The 16,751-nt window shown below is 51.2% G+C and overlaps 7 protein-coding genes across 7 annotated transcripts; 3 read left to right on the top strand and 4 right to left on the bottom strand.

The window, feature by feature from the left end:
- Nucleotides 1-66: 66 nt before the first annotated feature.
- COCCADRAFT_30958 (uncharacterized protein) lies at nt 67-603 on the top strand (the record flags this gene model as incomplete). Its single annotated transcript, XM_007719920.1, has 2 exons — nt 67-206; nt 246-603. The coding sequence occupies 2 exons, from the start codon at nt 67-69 to the stop codon at nt 601-603; spliced, it is 498 nt and encodes a 165-aa protein (XP_007718110.1).
- Nucleotides 604-1,146: 543 nt separating this feature from the next.
- Nucleotides 1,147-2,172, bottom strand: COCCADRAFT_111310 (uncharacterized protein; the record flags this gene model as incomplete). The annotated part of the gene is made up of 2 exons (XM_007719919.1): nt 1,147-1,929; nt 1,990-2,172. The coding sequence occupies 2 exons, from the start codon at nt 2,170-2,172 to the stop codon at nt 1,147-1,149; spliced, it is 966 nt and encodes a 321-aa protein (XP_007718109.1).
- Nucleotides 2,173-4,739: 2,567 nt separating this feature from the next.
- COCCADRAFT_9851 (multicopper oxidase) lies at nt 4,740-6,525 on the top strand (the record flags this gene model as incomplete). Its single annotated transcript, XM_007719918.1, has 3 exons — nt 4,740-4,832; nt 4,922-5,307; nt 5,355-6,525. The coding sequence occupies 3 exons, from the start codon at nt 4,740-4,742 to the stop codon at nt 6,523-6,525; spliced, it is 1,650 nt and encodes a 549-aa protein (XP_007718108.1).
- A 258-nt stretch (nt 6,526-6,783) lies between these two features.
- Nucleotides 6,784-8,184, bottom strand: COCCADRAFT_9850 (uncharacterized protein; the record flags this gene model as incomplete). Its single annotated transcript, XM_007719917.1, has 1 exon — nt 6,784-8,184. One exon carries the CDS (start codon nt 8,182-8,184, stop codon nt 6,784-6,786), a length of 1,401 nt encoding a protein of 466 aa, XP_007718107.1.
- A 670-nt stretch (nt 8,185-8,854) lies between these two features.
- COCCADRAFT_30954 (uncharacterized protein) lies at nt 8,855-10,339 on the bottom strand (the record flags this gene model as incomplete). The annotated part of the gene is made up of 1 exon (XM_007719916.1): nt 8,855-10,339. One exon carries the CDS (start codon nt 10,337-10,339, stop codon nt 8,855-8,857), a length of 1,485 nt encoding a protein of 494 aa, XP_007718106.1.
- Nucleotides 10,340-12,388: 2,049 nt separating this feature from the next.
- On the top strand, nt 12,389-15,097 carry COCCADRAFT_9848 (uncharacterized protein; the record flags this gene model as incomplete). Its single annotated transcript, XM_007719915.1, has 4 exons — nt 12,389-12,830; nt 12,881-13,496; nt 13,543-14,777; nt 14,832-15,097. 4 exons carry the CDS (start codon nt 12,389-12,391, stop codon nt 15,095-15,097), a joined length of 2,559 nt encoding a protein of 852 aa, XP_007718105.1.
- Nucleotides 15,098-15,330: 233 nt separating this feature from the next.
- On the bottom strand, nt 15,331-16,200 carry COCCADRAFT_111304 (uncharacterized protein; the record flags this gene model as incomplete). The annotated part of the gene is made up of 3 exons (XM_007719914.1): nt 15,331-15,447; nt 15,541-15,741; nt 15,850-16,200. The coding sequence occupies 3 exons, from the start codon at nt 16,198-16,200 to the stop codon at nt 15,331-15,333; spliced, it is 669 nt and encodes a 222-aa protein (XP_007718104.1).
- Nucleotides 16,201-16,751: the final 551 nt, after the last annotated feature.

The raw sequence follows: 16,751 nt of genomic DNA, 5'->3' as shown, positions 1-16,751 counted from the left end.
GAGGCTGAGGCTGAGGCTGAGGCTGAGGCTGAGGCTGAGGCTGGCGGCGCATCACTACAGACCCAAATGGCTAGGGTTGGCGGCGGCTACACGGCCAAATTGGCTCCAGCAGCCCGTGGCGTGACGTCGTGCCGCCATCATTGCAAAAGACAACAGCGTGCTAGTCTCGAGCGAGAGAGAGTGTTGATTGGCGGCTGCGCAGGCTTGTCAGTATTCGGGGAGCTGATTAGGCAATGTGCCTACAGGTGTGGATGTATAGGCTGCCATGCCGCTGCTGCTCGACGAGACTTGGCCCAGGAAACAAGAAGAAGAGGAGGAGGAGGAGAAGCACAGCAGAGAAAAATTCAAACACCGCAAGCACAAGCTGCGTGGCCGACGTGGTTCAAATACCAGGCAGCCACAGTTGACGTCATCTACTGCAGCTGGCGGGTTGTGGCAATGGCACGCCACACCACCATCACTTATCACCGTTCATCACCACCAGCATACACCAGCGTCGTGGCAGCCCGGCGGGTGGCTGTAGACATGGCTTTTTTTTCTGCAGCCGCTTGCTCTCTAGCTCCGGGTCGTCCCAGTGCCCAGGCTGTGGCTGTAAGCAGGTAAGCACGCCAGCATCCATCTGGTAAGAAAACCCGCCTGTTCATGCTCACGTCGGCGCCATGTAGCCGCTGCAGCGTATGGTAGTGGCAGTAGGGCACTCTAGGCGAGTCACGTGCCTGCTGTTCCTGCTTCGCATCTCCCCACCTGCCCGGCTTACCTGCCAATAACCCTTCCGACCATGTCCCTCCAACACTTCCGCTGGCAGCTTCTGCTGATGCCTCGTTTGCCCTAGCATTCTTTCCGTCACGCCGATAGGACACAGTGCTCAAGGAGAAAGAGAAGGGGAAAAAGCAAGCAAGAGTGAAACATACGGCGTCATGGTATTTTCGAAACCCCATAAGAAACATCTCAATTCTTCCATGTGCAGTATCGTGTCACATGGCATTTGTACACCCCACTCCTAAAACTCCCCTTTAATGCCCATTCTGAACAAAACAAATTCTGTGCGCCACACCTCAACATATGTATGCAGGCCATGCAAGAGCATTCTAGACCCGCTGGTATCCAACTCCGGAACAAACCCCCTCGTCACATGGAAACAAAAAATCAAAAATCCTTAGCCTGCACCTGCTGCGACGGGCGGCAAGCAGACATCATCTCAACGTCCGAGTCGTCATAAATGCTCTTGCCCCGAACCGACTTGCTCTGGTCGCCCCCCTTCGCAAGAGCAGGGAAGCAGTATCCAGGATGGAAGACGGTCAGAACCACCACTGCAGTGACAATCATGGCTCCTTCCAACACGATAAAATCCACCTCCTCGCGCATCAGCTCGCTCCTCCACCCAAAAGCAAGCTCGGGGATACGGTAGACGCATCGAGCAAAAATGGTAATAAAGGCCAGTGCAATGGCAAAGAGGAAGAGGCGGAATGACTTCTGTTGTAGCAGAGTCCTAGCTTCGTCCGACAGCTCCTCGCGGTGCTTGTACGTGCGGATGGCGTATTCAACGAGCAAGAAGCCAAAGACGGTCAGTGTGAAGACCTGCCAGACCACACCTGCAATCATGATGTTTGTGCCATTATCCTGTGCTTCGCTGCCAAAGTCAGCAGTCGCAGCGATGCCACCGCCCGCGCCCTGCAGCACCAGCGACAGGAAATCTCCCGCGATAAAAATGTGTGTATACCGCGCCGGTCGGAGGCGCGACCACGACTCGCCAAAGCTAATGACGAGATACTTGAGTGTTAGGTAGATGGCGGCGGAGATGAAGGCGGGCGAGATGATGAGGCAGCAGATTTGCATCTGGAACCCCGTGTTGTCGAAGGGGTTATTCCACATTATGATTCGGCCTGCGTAACCCACTGCCTCGCCTACACAACCCAGACCCATGGCAGTCTACAGTTTGATACTGTTAGTCATGTTCGTATGTGTTAATGAATGAGGGCAAGCACTTACCATATAGGACCATGTCTTGTATCGGAGTCCCAATCCAAGGTTGATAAGAGCGGCAAGGGCAAAGAACCCCGCATATGCTGCATTGGCACCAATGTCCGGGTAGTATCCTAGAATGGTGCCCTCCACTGGGCAATCTGGGCTAACCTGTGTGCATGTATCGGGTGCTGGGGGCGGAACGACCATGATGAAAGTTGATATGTTCGGTTTGGAAGAGAAGTTGTTTGTATTGTTCGGAAAGAGGCAAGACCGCTTGATTATGGGCTGATGGTTTGGTTGTAGTGTGGATGACTACTTGAAGAGCGGAACACCTGGATCCCTTATATCCTACACTATTGTTTCTCCACGGTCAAATACATGGATGAACACTTCAGCAAAGTCAAGCCTTCGGCCCAACTTTCCCCCTTCTCAGAGGCAGTGCAGGAATGCAAATCCGCTCGCGCGGACAAGGACATCAATCTCCGAGCACCAACACATGCAAATAGTAGCCTGATGTTTCGAACATCTCGCAACTCCGACCGAAAGGGGCTTGGCGGGTTCTTCGGCCGCCAAGGAAGCCGATCTCACGGCGTATTTCAGATAAGCATCAGATGTACACGTAGTAGATTGTGGGCGAAGCACTTTCTAGCATGACAAGCAATGTGCCGGGCAGGCTTTGAAGGGCGATCTTTTATAGTTTGTAGCGTAGGTGTAAGTGTAGTGGGTAAAGCAAAGGCGGGGACCCTGTAATTACATACACCATGTACTATCCCCAAACTTCGATAGTCAGAGTAGTGAACAAGCAAAACCGCGGAGGACAAGCAATAGACGCACCGCATAGTTGTTGATTAAAACATACTACGTAGATAACTCGCAATCGCACGTCACCAAAAATACCCAACTGTCCATCATTATTGAGACACGTCGTAACTTCCCGACGCGTCGCGTGTAGACTGTTGCTCGTAATTTAGAGACCCCACAGTCAATTCTTATAGCTTCTGCACTGTCACCTGATAGCACATCACACTATAGATTTACTTATTGTCGCTACTACTTACACCAGGTACTACACTTCCCATACGTCTACCACACGCCTGCGTCATACCACGAGGCCACAACTGTTGGGACTGAGTCACTCTATCCAGCCAGGGCTCCCTCGCGCTCCCGTTAATATTCATTGACGTGGAGAGAGCTGTGTTCAATGTGTTGAGGCGCAGACCGCCATAGTAATTGTGTTGCGCAAGCTCGGTGCTTCGGCCTTCTCCCTCCTCCGCCCCACTCCGCTGCATCCGAGAGTCCGTATCAACAATCATTTACCCAACAATCTCCCCAGCCTCAAGCTTACTCGGAAATCATGGGCTTGTGTCCTGAATTCTTTGTCCAATTTCCTCAATTACAATGCGAACAACCGACCACATTGTTTATTTTTGCTCCATAGAGTTCACAGCGTAGGAACAGGTTCATCTGTCGTCTGACCGTTGGTTGAGGAGATCAGCGTGGTAGTACCGAACGAAGCCCCAGCACCAGCACCGTTCAATTGCCGTTGCTACGCTAAGCGCCGTGGCCTTTGTTGATCGACCGGCCCGCACGTCGCTCTCCAATGACGCTGTGTTTTCTCTGCTGACTACCACACCGCGGATCGGTCGGACCTCTCAAGTCCGCTCGAGCTACAAAACAGAAACTCCGCGGCGGAAATCGAGATACAATACTCGGTCACGCGCTCCCTCAGTGATATCGGCATGATAGTTGCACGTACAGGACTGCCGGGAAATACTTGCCAACAGCTCCGTCCGACCAGCCACGTCTGATGCACGGATCATTTGTGAACCCTCACCAACGGATTCTGGATGCACACACTTGCAAGGAATGGCCTGCCATCTGTGTCACCGAGCTTGAGAATAAGCAATATAAGGCACAGCCAAGTACGCATCAGAAACGTCGCCACGTGCAGCTCTCGCGTAGCACCTACCGACATGCATCAGGTCGTCCGTCTTTGCACGCCTGCTAACTTCATTCAACTGGCTCACGAGAAAAGGTACAGTGCTTTGGTCTTCATAGGCGGTCTGTAAGAGACAAGCATGACGACACCGGCTCTCCCATCCATGTCCGAAGTCTACGAGTAATAGTAAGCGAGTCGGTACCGAGATCTACGTTACGCTCGACCCTTCTGTACGAGCCGCACTAACCTGTTCCTAGCCTAGGCGCGCTAACACAACATTCTCCTGATGCATCCTGCGACTACGCTTTTTGTTTTGCAGACATGGTGCACGACCGTGTCGCATTGGAAAGGGGGCTATCTGCAATAGACGGCCTAGATAGCCAGCTACAATCCTCAAGTCTAGCTGTATCACACCTACCAGCATCAAAACACTCTTGACTGGAATTTATCTATCTTCGATATCTCCATCATAGTCGGGATGGGTATTAGGTCGTCTCTGGACCCACAGGGCAACTAAGTATATCTCAGCCGATCTCTTCTAGCGATGCGATCCGATCTTACCACGCGATCTGGCCATTGCGGGCACACACAGACGGCCCTCGTAGGCACGGCTACCCGCTTTGTCTAGTAGATCTTCGCCCCCCGTCCAGGGGTAGGTGGTTTAGAAGTATTGGTTGTGCGTGAATAACACTCGTCCTGGCGGTCTCAGGTTCAAGGGCAAAGACGTCAGTTGTTTCTTGCGGGAACCCCCGCATCGCTACTTATATTGCCTCCTGAAAGCCCTGCTCTGGAATGTTCTCTTGCGTCGTGCTATCGTCATCCTCCCCAAAATACCATGCATATTCCTCGGGCTGCATACTTCTTAGTATGCGCCACCGTGGCGTTTGCTAAGACTGTTAGCTACGACTTTACCGTCGGCTATGTGACGGTAAGTAACTCTTTAGTTCCCAGGATTGGCGAGATGGCGTCGTGTCTCTTCCAGGCCTACACAGCTTTACGTATACTGATAGGCTACAGGCCGCCCCTGATGGCTTCTCCAGACAAGTCATAGGGATTAATGGTAAATGGCCCATTCCCACTATTGAGTGTGATGTAGGCGACACCTTGGTCATCACTGTGCACAACGGACTTCCGGATCAAACTACATCTCTTCATTTCCATGGCATCTGGCAGACTGGCACACAACTATCCGATGGACCTAGTGGCATTACACAATGTCCTATTCAACCTGGACAATCATATACCTACACATTCGTCGCGAACCCCGCTGGCACACATTGGTACCATGCGCATGAAAAGGGTCAATACCCAGATGGTCTCCGAGGAAAAATGATTGTACACGACAGGGCCTGGGAGAAGACGTTGGGAATCGATAAGCAGATCTTCTTGTCAATGTCTGATTGGTGAGTACCTCAAACCCCGTACAAACGACATGGCTTACATATGGCAGGTTTCATCGCTCCATGCCCGAGTTGATTAATGACTACATGAGTCCCGATAATGCCGACGCCAGGTTTGACTCGCCAAACGCTTTCCTCTTCAACGACTCTAACAAGCCTTTTGACCTCAAACTGGCCAAGGGCAAGAAATATCTGCTCCGTATCGTCAACACTGCGGCAGTTGCGTGTGGCCAGTTCCATGTCGACAACTACACGCTTTCTGTCGTTGAGGTTGATGGTGTCCAGGTACAGCCCCAGGAAACTGATAGAATCTTGATCTGTGCTGGCCAGAGTTACGGTGTAGTAGTCAAGGGCCAAGACGATCCAAAAGGCGCGTCCAACTGGCACGCGTCCATGGACACAGACATGCTTCCTGGCGCTGCTCCTCCAAAGGACGACATATCCGTTATTGGAAGAATCGTCTACGACGTGATGCAAGAGGTCGAAGCGATCGAAAGAGAATTACCCAACATCGCTCGCGCCGAACCCCGCATCCTCGATGATTTCTACATAAAGCCGCTGGATGGCCAGAAGCTTCTGGGACCGGTGAACAACCGGATCGACTTCACAACAAACCAGACCTACTTCCCTGGAATCGGAACGCGGACACCTCTTAACGCTGACCCTTGGGTCGCACCCAAAGTCCCTACACTCTACACCGCCCTGACAACCGGCAGCATGGACCCAGCAACCTACGGCCCTGGCGTCAACCCCTGGATCATCCAATCCGGAGAAATCGTCCAGATCCACATGAACAACCCCCACGGCCGCCCCCACCCCATGCACCTCCACGGCCACGTCTTCCAAGTCGTCGCCAAAGGCCCCGGCCTATGGAACGGCCAAGAAACAAACTTCCCCGACGTCCCCTCCAAGCGTGACGGCCTCGTCGTCCCAGCAAACGGCCACGCCGTTATTCGCTTCAAAGCTGATAACCCCGGCGTGTGGTTCTTCCACTGCCACGTCGATTTCCACGCCGTCGGCGGCATGGCTGCTACTATTATCGAGTCGCCGAATCTACTCCAGGGCTCCGTTCCCGAGGCAGGCAAGGCGCTTTGCGATGCTGGTGGTATGCCCTCGAGCGGTAATTGTGCGGGTGAGTCGTTTAGGATTACGGCGGCGGAGGCGCGCGAGAAGTGTAATACCGTGTTTAACACAAAGGTCCGCGGCGCGAAGCTCGGATAGTGTAAAGTTAGCAGTGTTGGGTATCTGGTATGCCTCTTGCCCTTTTTTACGCATTTTTTTTGGCCAATTTCTATTTTCAATTGTTCATAGAAAATATGTATTTCTGATCCTTTCTTCTTCTTCTTCTTCTTTTTTTTTCAGGAATCATTTAGTTCGCTTCTAGATAAAGGGAAACGAAGAACGGTATTATTAATAGAATATTTTTTTTTGGCCATGGCACCAATAACCGCCTTCATTGTATCCCCTTCGCTCAGCACATCATGAATGATCAGAATGCTCTTTCCCACACCCACATCCCCCTTCCTTCTTCTTCTTCACCAACCCTACCCGCCTCCCCCAAGCCCACGACTTCTCGGGCTCCCTCGCCATCCTCCTCGTCGCCGCCACATCTCTATCCGCCCACCCCTTATCCAGCAGCGTAACCTCCAAACTCTTCCGCGCATACCTCACCGTCTCCCACTTTTGTCCAAAACTCGCATACACCTCGGCCGCATGCTGGTACGCCGTCGCAAGCCCCGCATGCAACCGCTCCTGCTCAACCAAACTCACTAGCAACTCTGCCAGCGCGGGCGTCGCAGTCGATGCGTTGGTCCAGTCATTAAGTAGTTTCTGTGTCTCTTCGATCTGGAGGATTCGCGCGTCCGACTCGGCGGTTACGAGCGGGTGCGCACTACACGCCGAGCAGGCACACGTAAAGCCCCAATTCGTGCGTAGCCGCCCCATGCGGCGCACGCGGGTAACTTCGTTGTTAATATACGTTATGGTGATTTCCTCGCCTGGGTAGATGGGCCGGATAGCATGGACGTAGTGCGTCATTGTATCTTCGTCAAAGAAGTAGGCAGCGTTTGGTCTGCAGTCGTGATTCATCATTGCAATTTCTGGGAAGAGACCGGAGAGGGTTTCCCCGGAGAGGGTGAGCTCAAAGTAGTTTGTGGTCATACGGTCGTCGATGGGGTCGTCTTCGCCTGGTGCGGAGCGCCCCATTAGGGTCCAGAAGAGTGTGTGGCTGGAGGGCGGCAGGGAATCGACGGCGCGGTAGAGCAGCGCGAGACGTTCGGGCTCGGGGAGCTCGTCAAGGTCGACGTCGGTGATTATGATGGGGGTTGAGGCGAGGATTTGGTCGCCGCGGTTGAGCGTTTTGTTGGCGACGAGCCCGCGGCCTTTGCCGGGGAACTCGTGTTGGTAGAAGGGTGGGTTTTCATAGTTGTTGCTGCGTATGAGAGAGGCAGGGTCGGTGAAGGCGTGGTTTTTTAGTATCGAGTAGGCGTTGGCTTTGGTGGTGACGATTGAGATTCCTCGTCCGGATGCGAAGGTGGTGTTGGTAAAGACGCAAAAGGGGTTTGGGTCAGCGTCTTCTTCGTCTTTTGGAGTAAAGCATTCGGGCCAGTAGGACCAGGGGAAGTTTTCGGTTTGCGAGGCTAATTTTTGCGCGTCTTCCAGCGAATTTGTGAATGGCGCAATTTGTGTAGTGTTTGATTCGAAAGTCGGCGCCGGTGTGGACAAGGTAACCTGCGCTGAGGGCCGGCATTCTTCGTTGTGAAGGATAAAGTTTGCAGGGCAGACATTGTGTAGGAGAGGCTGTTGCGCAACAAATCCGATATGTGCATTAGAGGATGCTAGGGCACCGCCCAGGGCGCTCAATCCAATGATTGATTTCATTTTTGCAGGCTTCAAACAATTTTGAGAAAGAATTAAAATAGTAAAGAAAATATGGAAAGACAAGACGCATCATAAATAGTCTTGACCTGACTATATCAGAGGGGGATCTTTAGCCGAAGCGATTGAAACGCAAAACGATTGCGGACGAGGAGATGAAACCAAATCGTGAGACGGTCCGCCACTTCCCCACACCACGAACCTAAATTGTGAGGCTCTATCGCTCCATCACTGTGACGTTTTGGGTGTGAAGACCATGGGTGGTTTTCGTGTGGTTCCGTGGATGTGAAGATCTCCAAGTACGCAACGTCAGTCCTGTCAACACTTTGGACGGCAGTTTTCTTTGGTCAACTATCCAGCTATGACAATGCTCAGAGACATTCTCCCTGAATTTTCACATACACTTATGCATACGAGACAAAGGTGATGGCCGTTGATTGGAAAAAGCTGGAGTAAGGAGGGGTTGCGGGGTGGGGCCGTGAGGCTGAAACACATGTGTGATTGCCCCTGAGAAAGACACGCTTTGTTCCGCATCACAGACACGCTCATGTGCAGGAAGCAACACACTCTGTTTTCATTCCCAATAGCTTTTGTCATTCATCCAGTATAGGATGAGATGACTAACTGTACTTTGCCAAAAAGATTGCACGCCTGAATGGACAGTAATAGCGCGTTAGTATTCCATCGCCTCTTCAAACAGACCCCGCAATTGCTCCCTCTCCGCATCCACATTCTGGGTCTCCAGAGTTGGCGCCAACATCAATACTCTTGCCTGGGGAATTGTGCCTTCGACCAGCTGATCCAAATGCTCTGAACCAAAACCAAGTGCCTTCAATCCTCGGGGTTGGTCGCCGAGCTTAATCAAGAACTCTGCCAATGCTTCACTCAATACCTCTCCAGCACTCTCTGCCTTGACATTTGAAATGTCTACGCCAAAGGCTTCGGCTGCGGCCAAGTGGCGCTCTGGGTTCGATGCGGCGGTAAACTTGAATACTGCCGGTGCTGTTACTGCGACACTAACTCCGTGCGGAATGATGGTGTGGTCAACCTCGTAGCCAGCGTGCTTGTACCCTGGGTTCTGGCCTGAAATAGGGTATGACATCCCGTGGCAGAGATGAACACCTGCATTACCGAAACCAACACCAGCAAGGGTTGCAGCTAAGAGCATTTGTGACTGGGCCTCATGGTCTTCGGGGTCTTTGACGGCACGGGGCAGATATTTGACAGTATCTCTCAGAGCCTTGAGAGAAAATATGTCGGAAATGGGATTCGCGCCTTGGTATGCGGGTCGGTTGATGGGGTTGGTAGGTCGGGGAGTGCGCTCGTAGTATGGTATCGCGGTCCAGGATTCCAGAGAGTGACAGAGGACATCAAGACCCGAAGACGCATGGACAGCTGAGGGCATGGTGCGTGTGTTTATCGGATCTACTATTCCAAGAGTGGGCTTCAGGTTGCGATGTGCGATGCCAGTCTTTGCCCGCTTGGAGACCAGGTCGAAGATTGCGGTACCAGTAGTCTCAGAACCAGTTCCTGCAGTTGTAGGGACTGCGATGAGGGGGAAGAGCTTTGAAGGAATAGGTAATCCCTTGCCCAATGGTGCGTTGACAAAGTCCAAGAAGTCTGCTTCGGGAAAGGTGGTGTAGAGATTCATCAGCTTGGCAGTGTCGATCACACTACCTCCACCAACAGCGAGGAAGGCGTCCGGCCTCCATGGCTTCGCAAAATCAATGGCCTCCCTTATGCTGTGATCCTTTGGTTCCACTCTGACCTTGTCGAAGATTTCATATGTTACTCCTTCGCGTTCAAGTCCTTCGACGACCTGCTTCATCGCATCCAGCTTTCTTACAGTTTGGTCCGTGACGACCATGACGCGCTTGCTGCCCATGTTCTTAAAGTCCATACCGACTTCCTTTGTACATCCTGGCCCAAAGCGGATGCTAGATGCTGCCATCTCAAATGCATATTCCTTTTGTTGCGAATGATCTAGCGGTGTGGCGAGATGTCGGCGTGCTTGCTGGACAGTAGACGGCGATTGATGGTAATTGGGGTTCGAATGGCAAGGGCATGATGGGGGATGCGTGTATTGTACGGTTCGAAGGAGATTGAGAGCCCTTACTGCACGCGAAGGAGCAATGCGGATCGCCGGTGACATTGGCATTGTCAGGAACAAGAGTAGTAACGCTGATCGAGTGTGGGGAAATGCGGGGAGGTGGAGGTGGTGCGAATGGAAGTGCGCACGCGACAATTGCTCAGAGCAACAATTGGGACAGCGCAAGGTCGTTGGGGAAGCCGCTTTTAATTCCTCTACTATCGGAGAAAAGGAAATATAGGAATGAAGACGTTGAGTAATGCTATGCTCGCAGTTGCAATGTTGCATCTGCACCTCGGCTGGCCGGTGTTCTGACCAGGCTTGATGCGGTAACCCGGAATGTGGGGTAATCCGGTTCAATTGACACCGGATATTATAATAGCTGCTGTGCCTCATTCCTGCATCATGGACCCCCTACCCGCGTCTATGGCGCCGATGCTACCGCTATAGTGGATACATCGTACCGGATATCCAAGGCTTTGACCCGACGTCAAACGTCTTGTCAACAAACTTTGAAGAAGAGCCTTGGTTTTATCCTCGACTTACACCACGAGTACTACTAGACATGCGTGAACGAAGTATCACTCCAGATACCAACAACTGTCTGGAAATTCCCCGGCTCTTCTGAGAGGCTGAAAACAAACGATATTCGAAGTACAGAGAACTGCTAGTTTCTAATGAAATTGTTGAAGGCGCCGATTACTTGCACTAGCAACTAACTCTTCCCGACAAAAACAGAAGGGTTAGAGGATTAAATTCCGAACGTGTGCTTACAGCAACCTACTTACCTTGCGACCATCTTTCAACGCTGAGATATGTCTTTCAGTCCCTGAGATTCGGAGCCGCATATTAAGGTGGCCATTGAGATACTATCAGCTATGGGAAGGTCCGCTAATCTGAAAGGGCGTTTTCCAGTGTCGTGGTATAGGAAATAAGCAAGCCCCAAATACCAATATCGCGGACACCCTAGAACTGCATGGGTTCCCTATTGGCCCCCAAGATGCGGCCGGTTTGTGACCCGAACTGCGCAGTTGGCGTGTGATCACAATGTCTATCGGTCTGCACTCCTGTACGTTGCGAAAACGCCTGGGCGCCTAAGGCTTGCAACAACCTACCAATCATGGTGTGCTGTGGAAACGGGTCATCTCCGTTTTCGCACCCTCGAGTGCCCCGGACTGCTGCGCATGCGCAGAGTCGCGAACGAAGCACGTCCACTGTGTCAACGAAGCTGTTCGGACGATTCGGATGAGTGGTGCGCCATGGCACACTGAGTAGGAGTTGTACTCTATACTGGAGGCTCTTCTTGCTCAAGTTGGCTTTACGACAACACGGCTGGAATACCACAGCCTTGAAATCAGCATGCAACAGGGCTTTCGTTTGCGTATCACCGTCACGAGCGCAAGGTAGTGACAAATCCACCATGCGTATAGCGCGCGGCATGTGCCGGGATGTTCAATGTTGTCGGGAAAGATTGGAACCAGGGCTACCAACAATAGGTGAACATCAATCCTAGGAGGTTGGGCCGATGTGCGCTAAAAGACACAAGGCGACCAGCCGGTCATCAGGACAGGGCGGTTAATCGTGCCCGTCCACTGGGCAATCAAGCTACAATCTGGGCTATACTGATCTAGCACAGACCTCCGGACGGGAGCAGTTCGCTTGCATCCATACTTCTTGTAGCCATTTCTGGCTTACCCTCAAAACTCACACTAGCCATTCACTCCCCACCTGAGTGCCCACATCTGCAGGTTGCAGCAACGATACAATGTGGTCCATGCTTGATGTAGTTTCACGATGACAGCCAATTGCTGTGCCACTGTGCGCCAGGCGCAGCGGCATGGCTGAACAGACCTAGCATTAGCATTCATCTCTATCATGGCGCATTCAACGAGACACGGCATGTGCAATGCTCCTGACCCCACGGGGCGCCGATCCCAACCTTGCGAACAAATCATGCCCCAGCCGTGCTTACGGAAAAGATATGATACGTCTTGTCCCCTTCTTGTTAGGCTCATCATGTCTTTCATTTCCTTTTCTTGCAGTCTTTCCTTGTGTGGTATGATATCCGGGTTTCGTTCGTGAGGTGTCGCCGAAGTAGTCCCCTTACACTCCTCAGCAATGACCGTTCAGCTTCGTATCAGCAGTTCAAAGGAACAACGACCTACCATCTACAGAGGCAATACACGGCGTCTGCTACGTCTCAGCGATGTACCAGACTCACCCACATCATCTGGAGCTGTTTGTGAGGCTGTCAAGTCGGATGGGCAAGCGTGCTGGGTCGCGCTCAAAGAGAGCGCGGGCGATATTTGGTGCTATCAACACCATGACGAGTGGAGGCAGTTGAACATACATTGGGCCAAGATCCATACGGATGTGGAAAGAATGACAGTGACAGGATTGGATGCTGGGAAACAAAAAATCCTAAAGCTGCGCCAGTCTGTGGATCTCAGACGAGAAATTCAGGAGCGATTCTACCCCCGCGGTGGTGATATCCAGGACTACATCGAGTGGATCAACAAAATGGAAAATGACGTGAGACAACTAGCAGACTCTTTGTTGAGTAAGTCGCAATTATCCAAATGTACAAAAATGTCCACTAACACACGACAGTGGCAAATCTCAACCGCCGCCCAACCCCAGAGACCCCAGGTATCCATACCCCTTCGCCTCATCCAAACAGCAAAAGGCAGGGAGAGAAGATGAAGATTATGATTCTACGCTCGCCACTAGATCCCCGGATACCTATCAATTCGCTAGACGGCTTACCTGACGATGGGACTATTCTTGTGTTAAAGCACTTTTATCAAGACCTCTGCGCCGATAGCATTCGTCGGCTGTACGCTATCGTTCCTGATTTAGACGACTCAAAAAACTACCCCAACTCACCTGGGACGGAGGATGACATTGTACTCGACGCTGGTACGGAGATAATCCGGGCTTGGTTCCGCATCATGGTCTTGAACGACAGCGAAGCTGGAACCCTGGAGCATGCGACAAGGTCCAAGAGCATCAATGAGTTTCTCATGGGCTGCCAAGCTAGCCAACTTGAGATGTACTGTGATTTCTTCGAAAAGGCATGGCGTCCACACGCGGTTCAGTATCTTCGTGTAGCGATTTGTGCGCAAACACTGGCTGGAGGTGACATCAAGACAATCCGGCTGCTCGGTGGCACAATACCAAGTACTACTGAGGGTCTGAGAATGACCAAGCCTTGTTGGGACATTCTGTAAGTTTCGTGCAAGTTCAAACGGATCTTGCTGACCGATCTGAAGCTACCGGTGGTTCCCTACGTTGCTCACTCCATGGACCATCGCTAGCATATGCTCCAACTTTGAGGATTACACCACCATATGCAAGCTCCTGATGCTGAAGTTGTATGATGACTATTGGTATGACCCAAATAGCATATTGGGCGAATGCGCAACTGGCGTGTACATGGGTTTCATACCTATGAACAAGGGAGACTTCACATCAAGTACGGGGCTGCAGCAAGAAGACAACGTCTGGGTTCAACGACAATCGCGCAACTATCTTTGTGGGCAAATGGCGATAGGACATCCTATGACTAAGGCTTTCCTGGATGAACTTCGCAAACGAACTGCCTCTTTGTATCTTGTTGTATATGAAGGCACACATGCCGATGCAACTGTTCACCCGACTGAGCCGGATCTGTTTATTAGCCGACATCGCACAGCCGCCAACTTGGATGAGCTGGACACGGCCGACTTTACCACAACTCTTACGCTTGAAGACATCAAGAATGAGCTGCGCATGCGGAAGAACTCCATGTATGACCCTATCGTGGTCGACTCTTGGCAGTTCATCATCATCGATCGGGAAGTTGGATTACCATTTCGATTAATAGACATCGTGCAGGACACGCTGTTGATGCTCGTCAGGGATCCTTCACCTCGGCAGATGGCCAAGCGCGTCATCCGTGAGGTGATCCCGCCCTCAGTTCAGGAAATATACCTGGAAAAGATGCAGATAGAGTGCTCTTCGGAGTTGCGCTATCCGCCACCCGGTGAAATCCAGCATGAAGGAAACAGATGGCGAACATTTGACCCAGACCCCAGCATAATCGCTGCGAAACAAAAGAAAACGGCATTGCAGAACATTTCGCGCGACGACAATCGCTTCATCCGACGCTTCGTGGAAGACCTAGAACGCTACGGCATCGTCAGTCTCGTTACTGAATACGAAGAACCACAAACTAGACCCATCATCGTACAAGGCGCAGACGGCGCACCAGACTTGTATTTTCCATACCAGGAAGACGTCACAAAGGTCGAAGGCGAGCGCGCACCAGCACTCCATCTCCCACCGCGAACATGTCTCTCAGACTTTGCGCAAGCATACCGAAAAAAGCACCCAAATGCCATCATGGCAAAAGGCTCCATCCAAACACACTACTGCGCCTGGCCCATGCCCGCGATCAAGAGTCTGGGTAAAACCGGACTCAACTTTGCTACATGGGAAGGCCATGTCTATCGCTGGAACGCCATGCGTAAGTCTCTCTTCTATGTCTCCTTACGACCCGCATCTACTTATATTTCAACAGCATTCGACCGCCCTTCATCCGCAAACGCCTGGCAGTATTACATCCAGCACTTCCTCAACTCCAAATATCCCTTCGTCATGTTCTACCTCACCACTTTTGTCATTTGCGCAACGGACCAGGATGATGCTGCGCGCAAGATGGTTATGCTTCTGGATGAGATGGAGGATAGGGGGTGGCGGGTTACGCTGCCGAGACCGCATGAGTGGACGGGGGATGTCGAGGGGCTTAGGTTGGATACTTTGTTCAATGGGATTAAGCCGGCGTAGGGGTAGATGGGATAAGCATGGGATTGAGGTTTTGTCTGGATTTTCTGAGGCTTTGTATCAAGAGCAGGGATCTGTGTTTTTTGTTACGAAGCGATTCAAGTCGGCGCTCGCAAGCGTGTATAACTGGCGGCATTTTCTGGGTTTTATGCTTAGAGTATTTAGCGATGTTGCATACCCTTTTCTATCGTCCTTTGTATTCAATTTCAATATTGTTTTTCCAGATATTCTCCTCATCACGACTTGCGTACCAACCACTCCAACTCTTCAGCTTGCTCCGGACTCACAATCTTCCTAAACGCCTCCAACGTCAAGAAATCATGATCCGAGTACTCGAACCCCGGTATGACCGTCTAAAATCTCCAGCGTCAGCATCGCAGTTCCCCCTCCTCAAAAACAAACAACACGAACAAGAATAGAAAGGAAAGGACCGAAAAAAAACTCACCTCACTAACCAACAACCTCTCCCCCTCCGCCCCCTCCAGCAAAAAACTAGCTTTATACTTCCCCCCCTCAACAACCCACACACTCTTCTCTCCAGCCGCAAAATCCATACCAACCACAAAACTCTCCACACGCTTTGGTGTCCCCGGTTCATCCGCATGGATAAGAACGTAGCGACCACGACCAGAAATCAAGGTGTGGATCTATAATTTTTCCTTTAGTAGTTAAACTTTGCCTCGCCCCCTGCAGGAAAGCGAAAAAAAAGAGGGGAAAAAGGAAAAGGGAACCAAAAAACAAAAACAAAAACGTACAGTCCTCGCCCTATTCCTATGAAACCTGCCCATGGGCTGACCCCGCGAAAGTAGATAGTAAATACTCGTACTGGCATTGCGTACTGCGTTGTCGCCTGATGAAGGTTTTTCTGCTGTTCTCTCACTATCTGCCTCACCTTGTTCGTTCGCACCAGACTCCAAGAACGGATTTGGAATAAGCAAAGGATTCCGATCCAACTCTGCGAAATATCCGCCTTCGATGTGGGTTTGTAGGGCGAGGCATGAGATGAGTGATTTTGTTGTGGCAGATTCTTCTTCTTCTTCCTCGGAAGAAGAAGAGGGGTAGATGGGTGTTAGTTTGGTGGAGAGACCGGGTATGCTGCTTGTCATTTTTTTTGTCTTTCTCTTTCTTTCCTTTCAGTATATGTTTTTGTTTGAGTTAGTTTCGTAGTAAGGTGTGTATGGAAGAGGGGGTAGTGTACAAGAAGGATTTAGGCATCTACGTGGGTAAGCAACGAAATGTTTACGTGATACATTTGATTGATAAGAGAAGCAAGAAAAATGACGTCAGAATGGTTCCTTTTCTGGATTTTTTAATCTACGTTAAATTTTAGGACCGAAACGGAAATATCTGGGTTTGGGAATTTCCCCCCTCCAAGACGAAAGAGACAAAAACACAGATTACAGGCCCTTCAAATACCACACGCGTGCTTATTCTGAAACTCTTGCAACTAAAATTGATGTTACACTTTTTGTATCCTCTTGAAAAACGCGTGCTTTCATCTGATTTTTCCTGAGCTTACCTACCCTATTTCTTTCTTTAGCTTACCCATCTATTTCAATATCAACATTATTTCGCTGCAATATCCCAACGCCTCAAGTTGTTACCCAATCCCCCCCCCCCCCCCCGCCCACTCCTCCTCTCCTTCCCCCCCCCCCCC

Source organism: Bipolaris zeicola (assembly GCF_000523435.1).
Source record: "Bipolaris zeicola 26-R-13 unplaced genomic scaffold scaffold_367, whole genome shotgun sequence".
NCBI lineage: Eukaryota > Fungi > Ascomycota > Dothideomycetes > Pleosporales > Pleosporaceae > Bipolaris > Bipolaris zeicola.
Note: the sequence above shows the minus strand (reverse complement) of the source record. Positions and strands in the feature narration are given on the sequence as shown.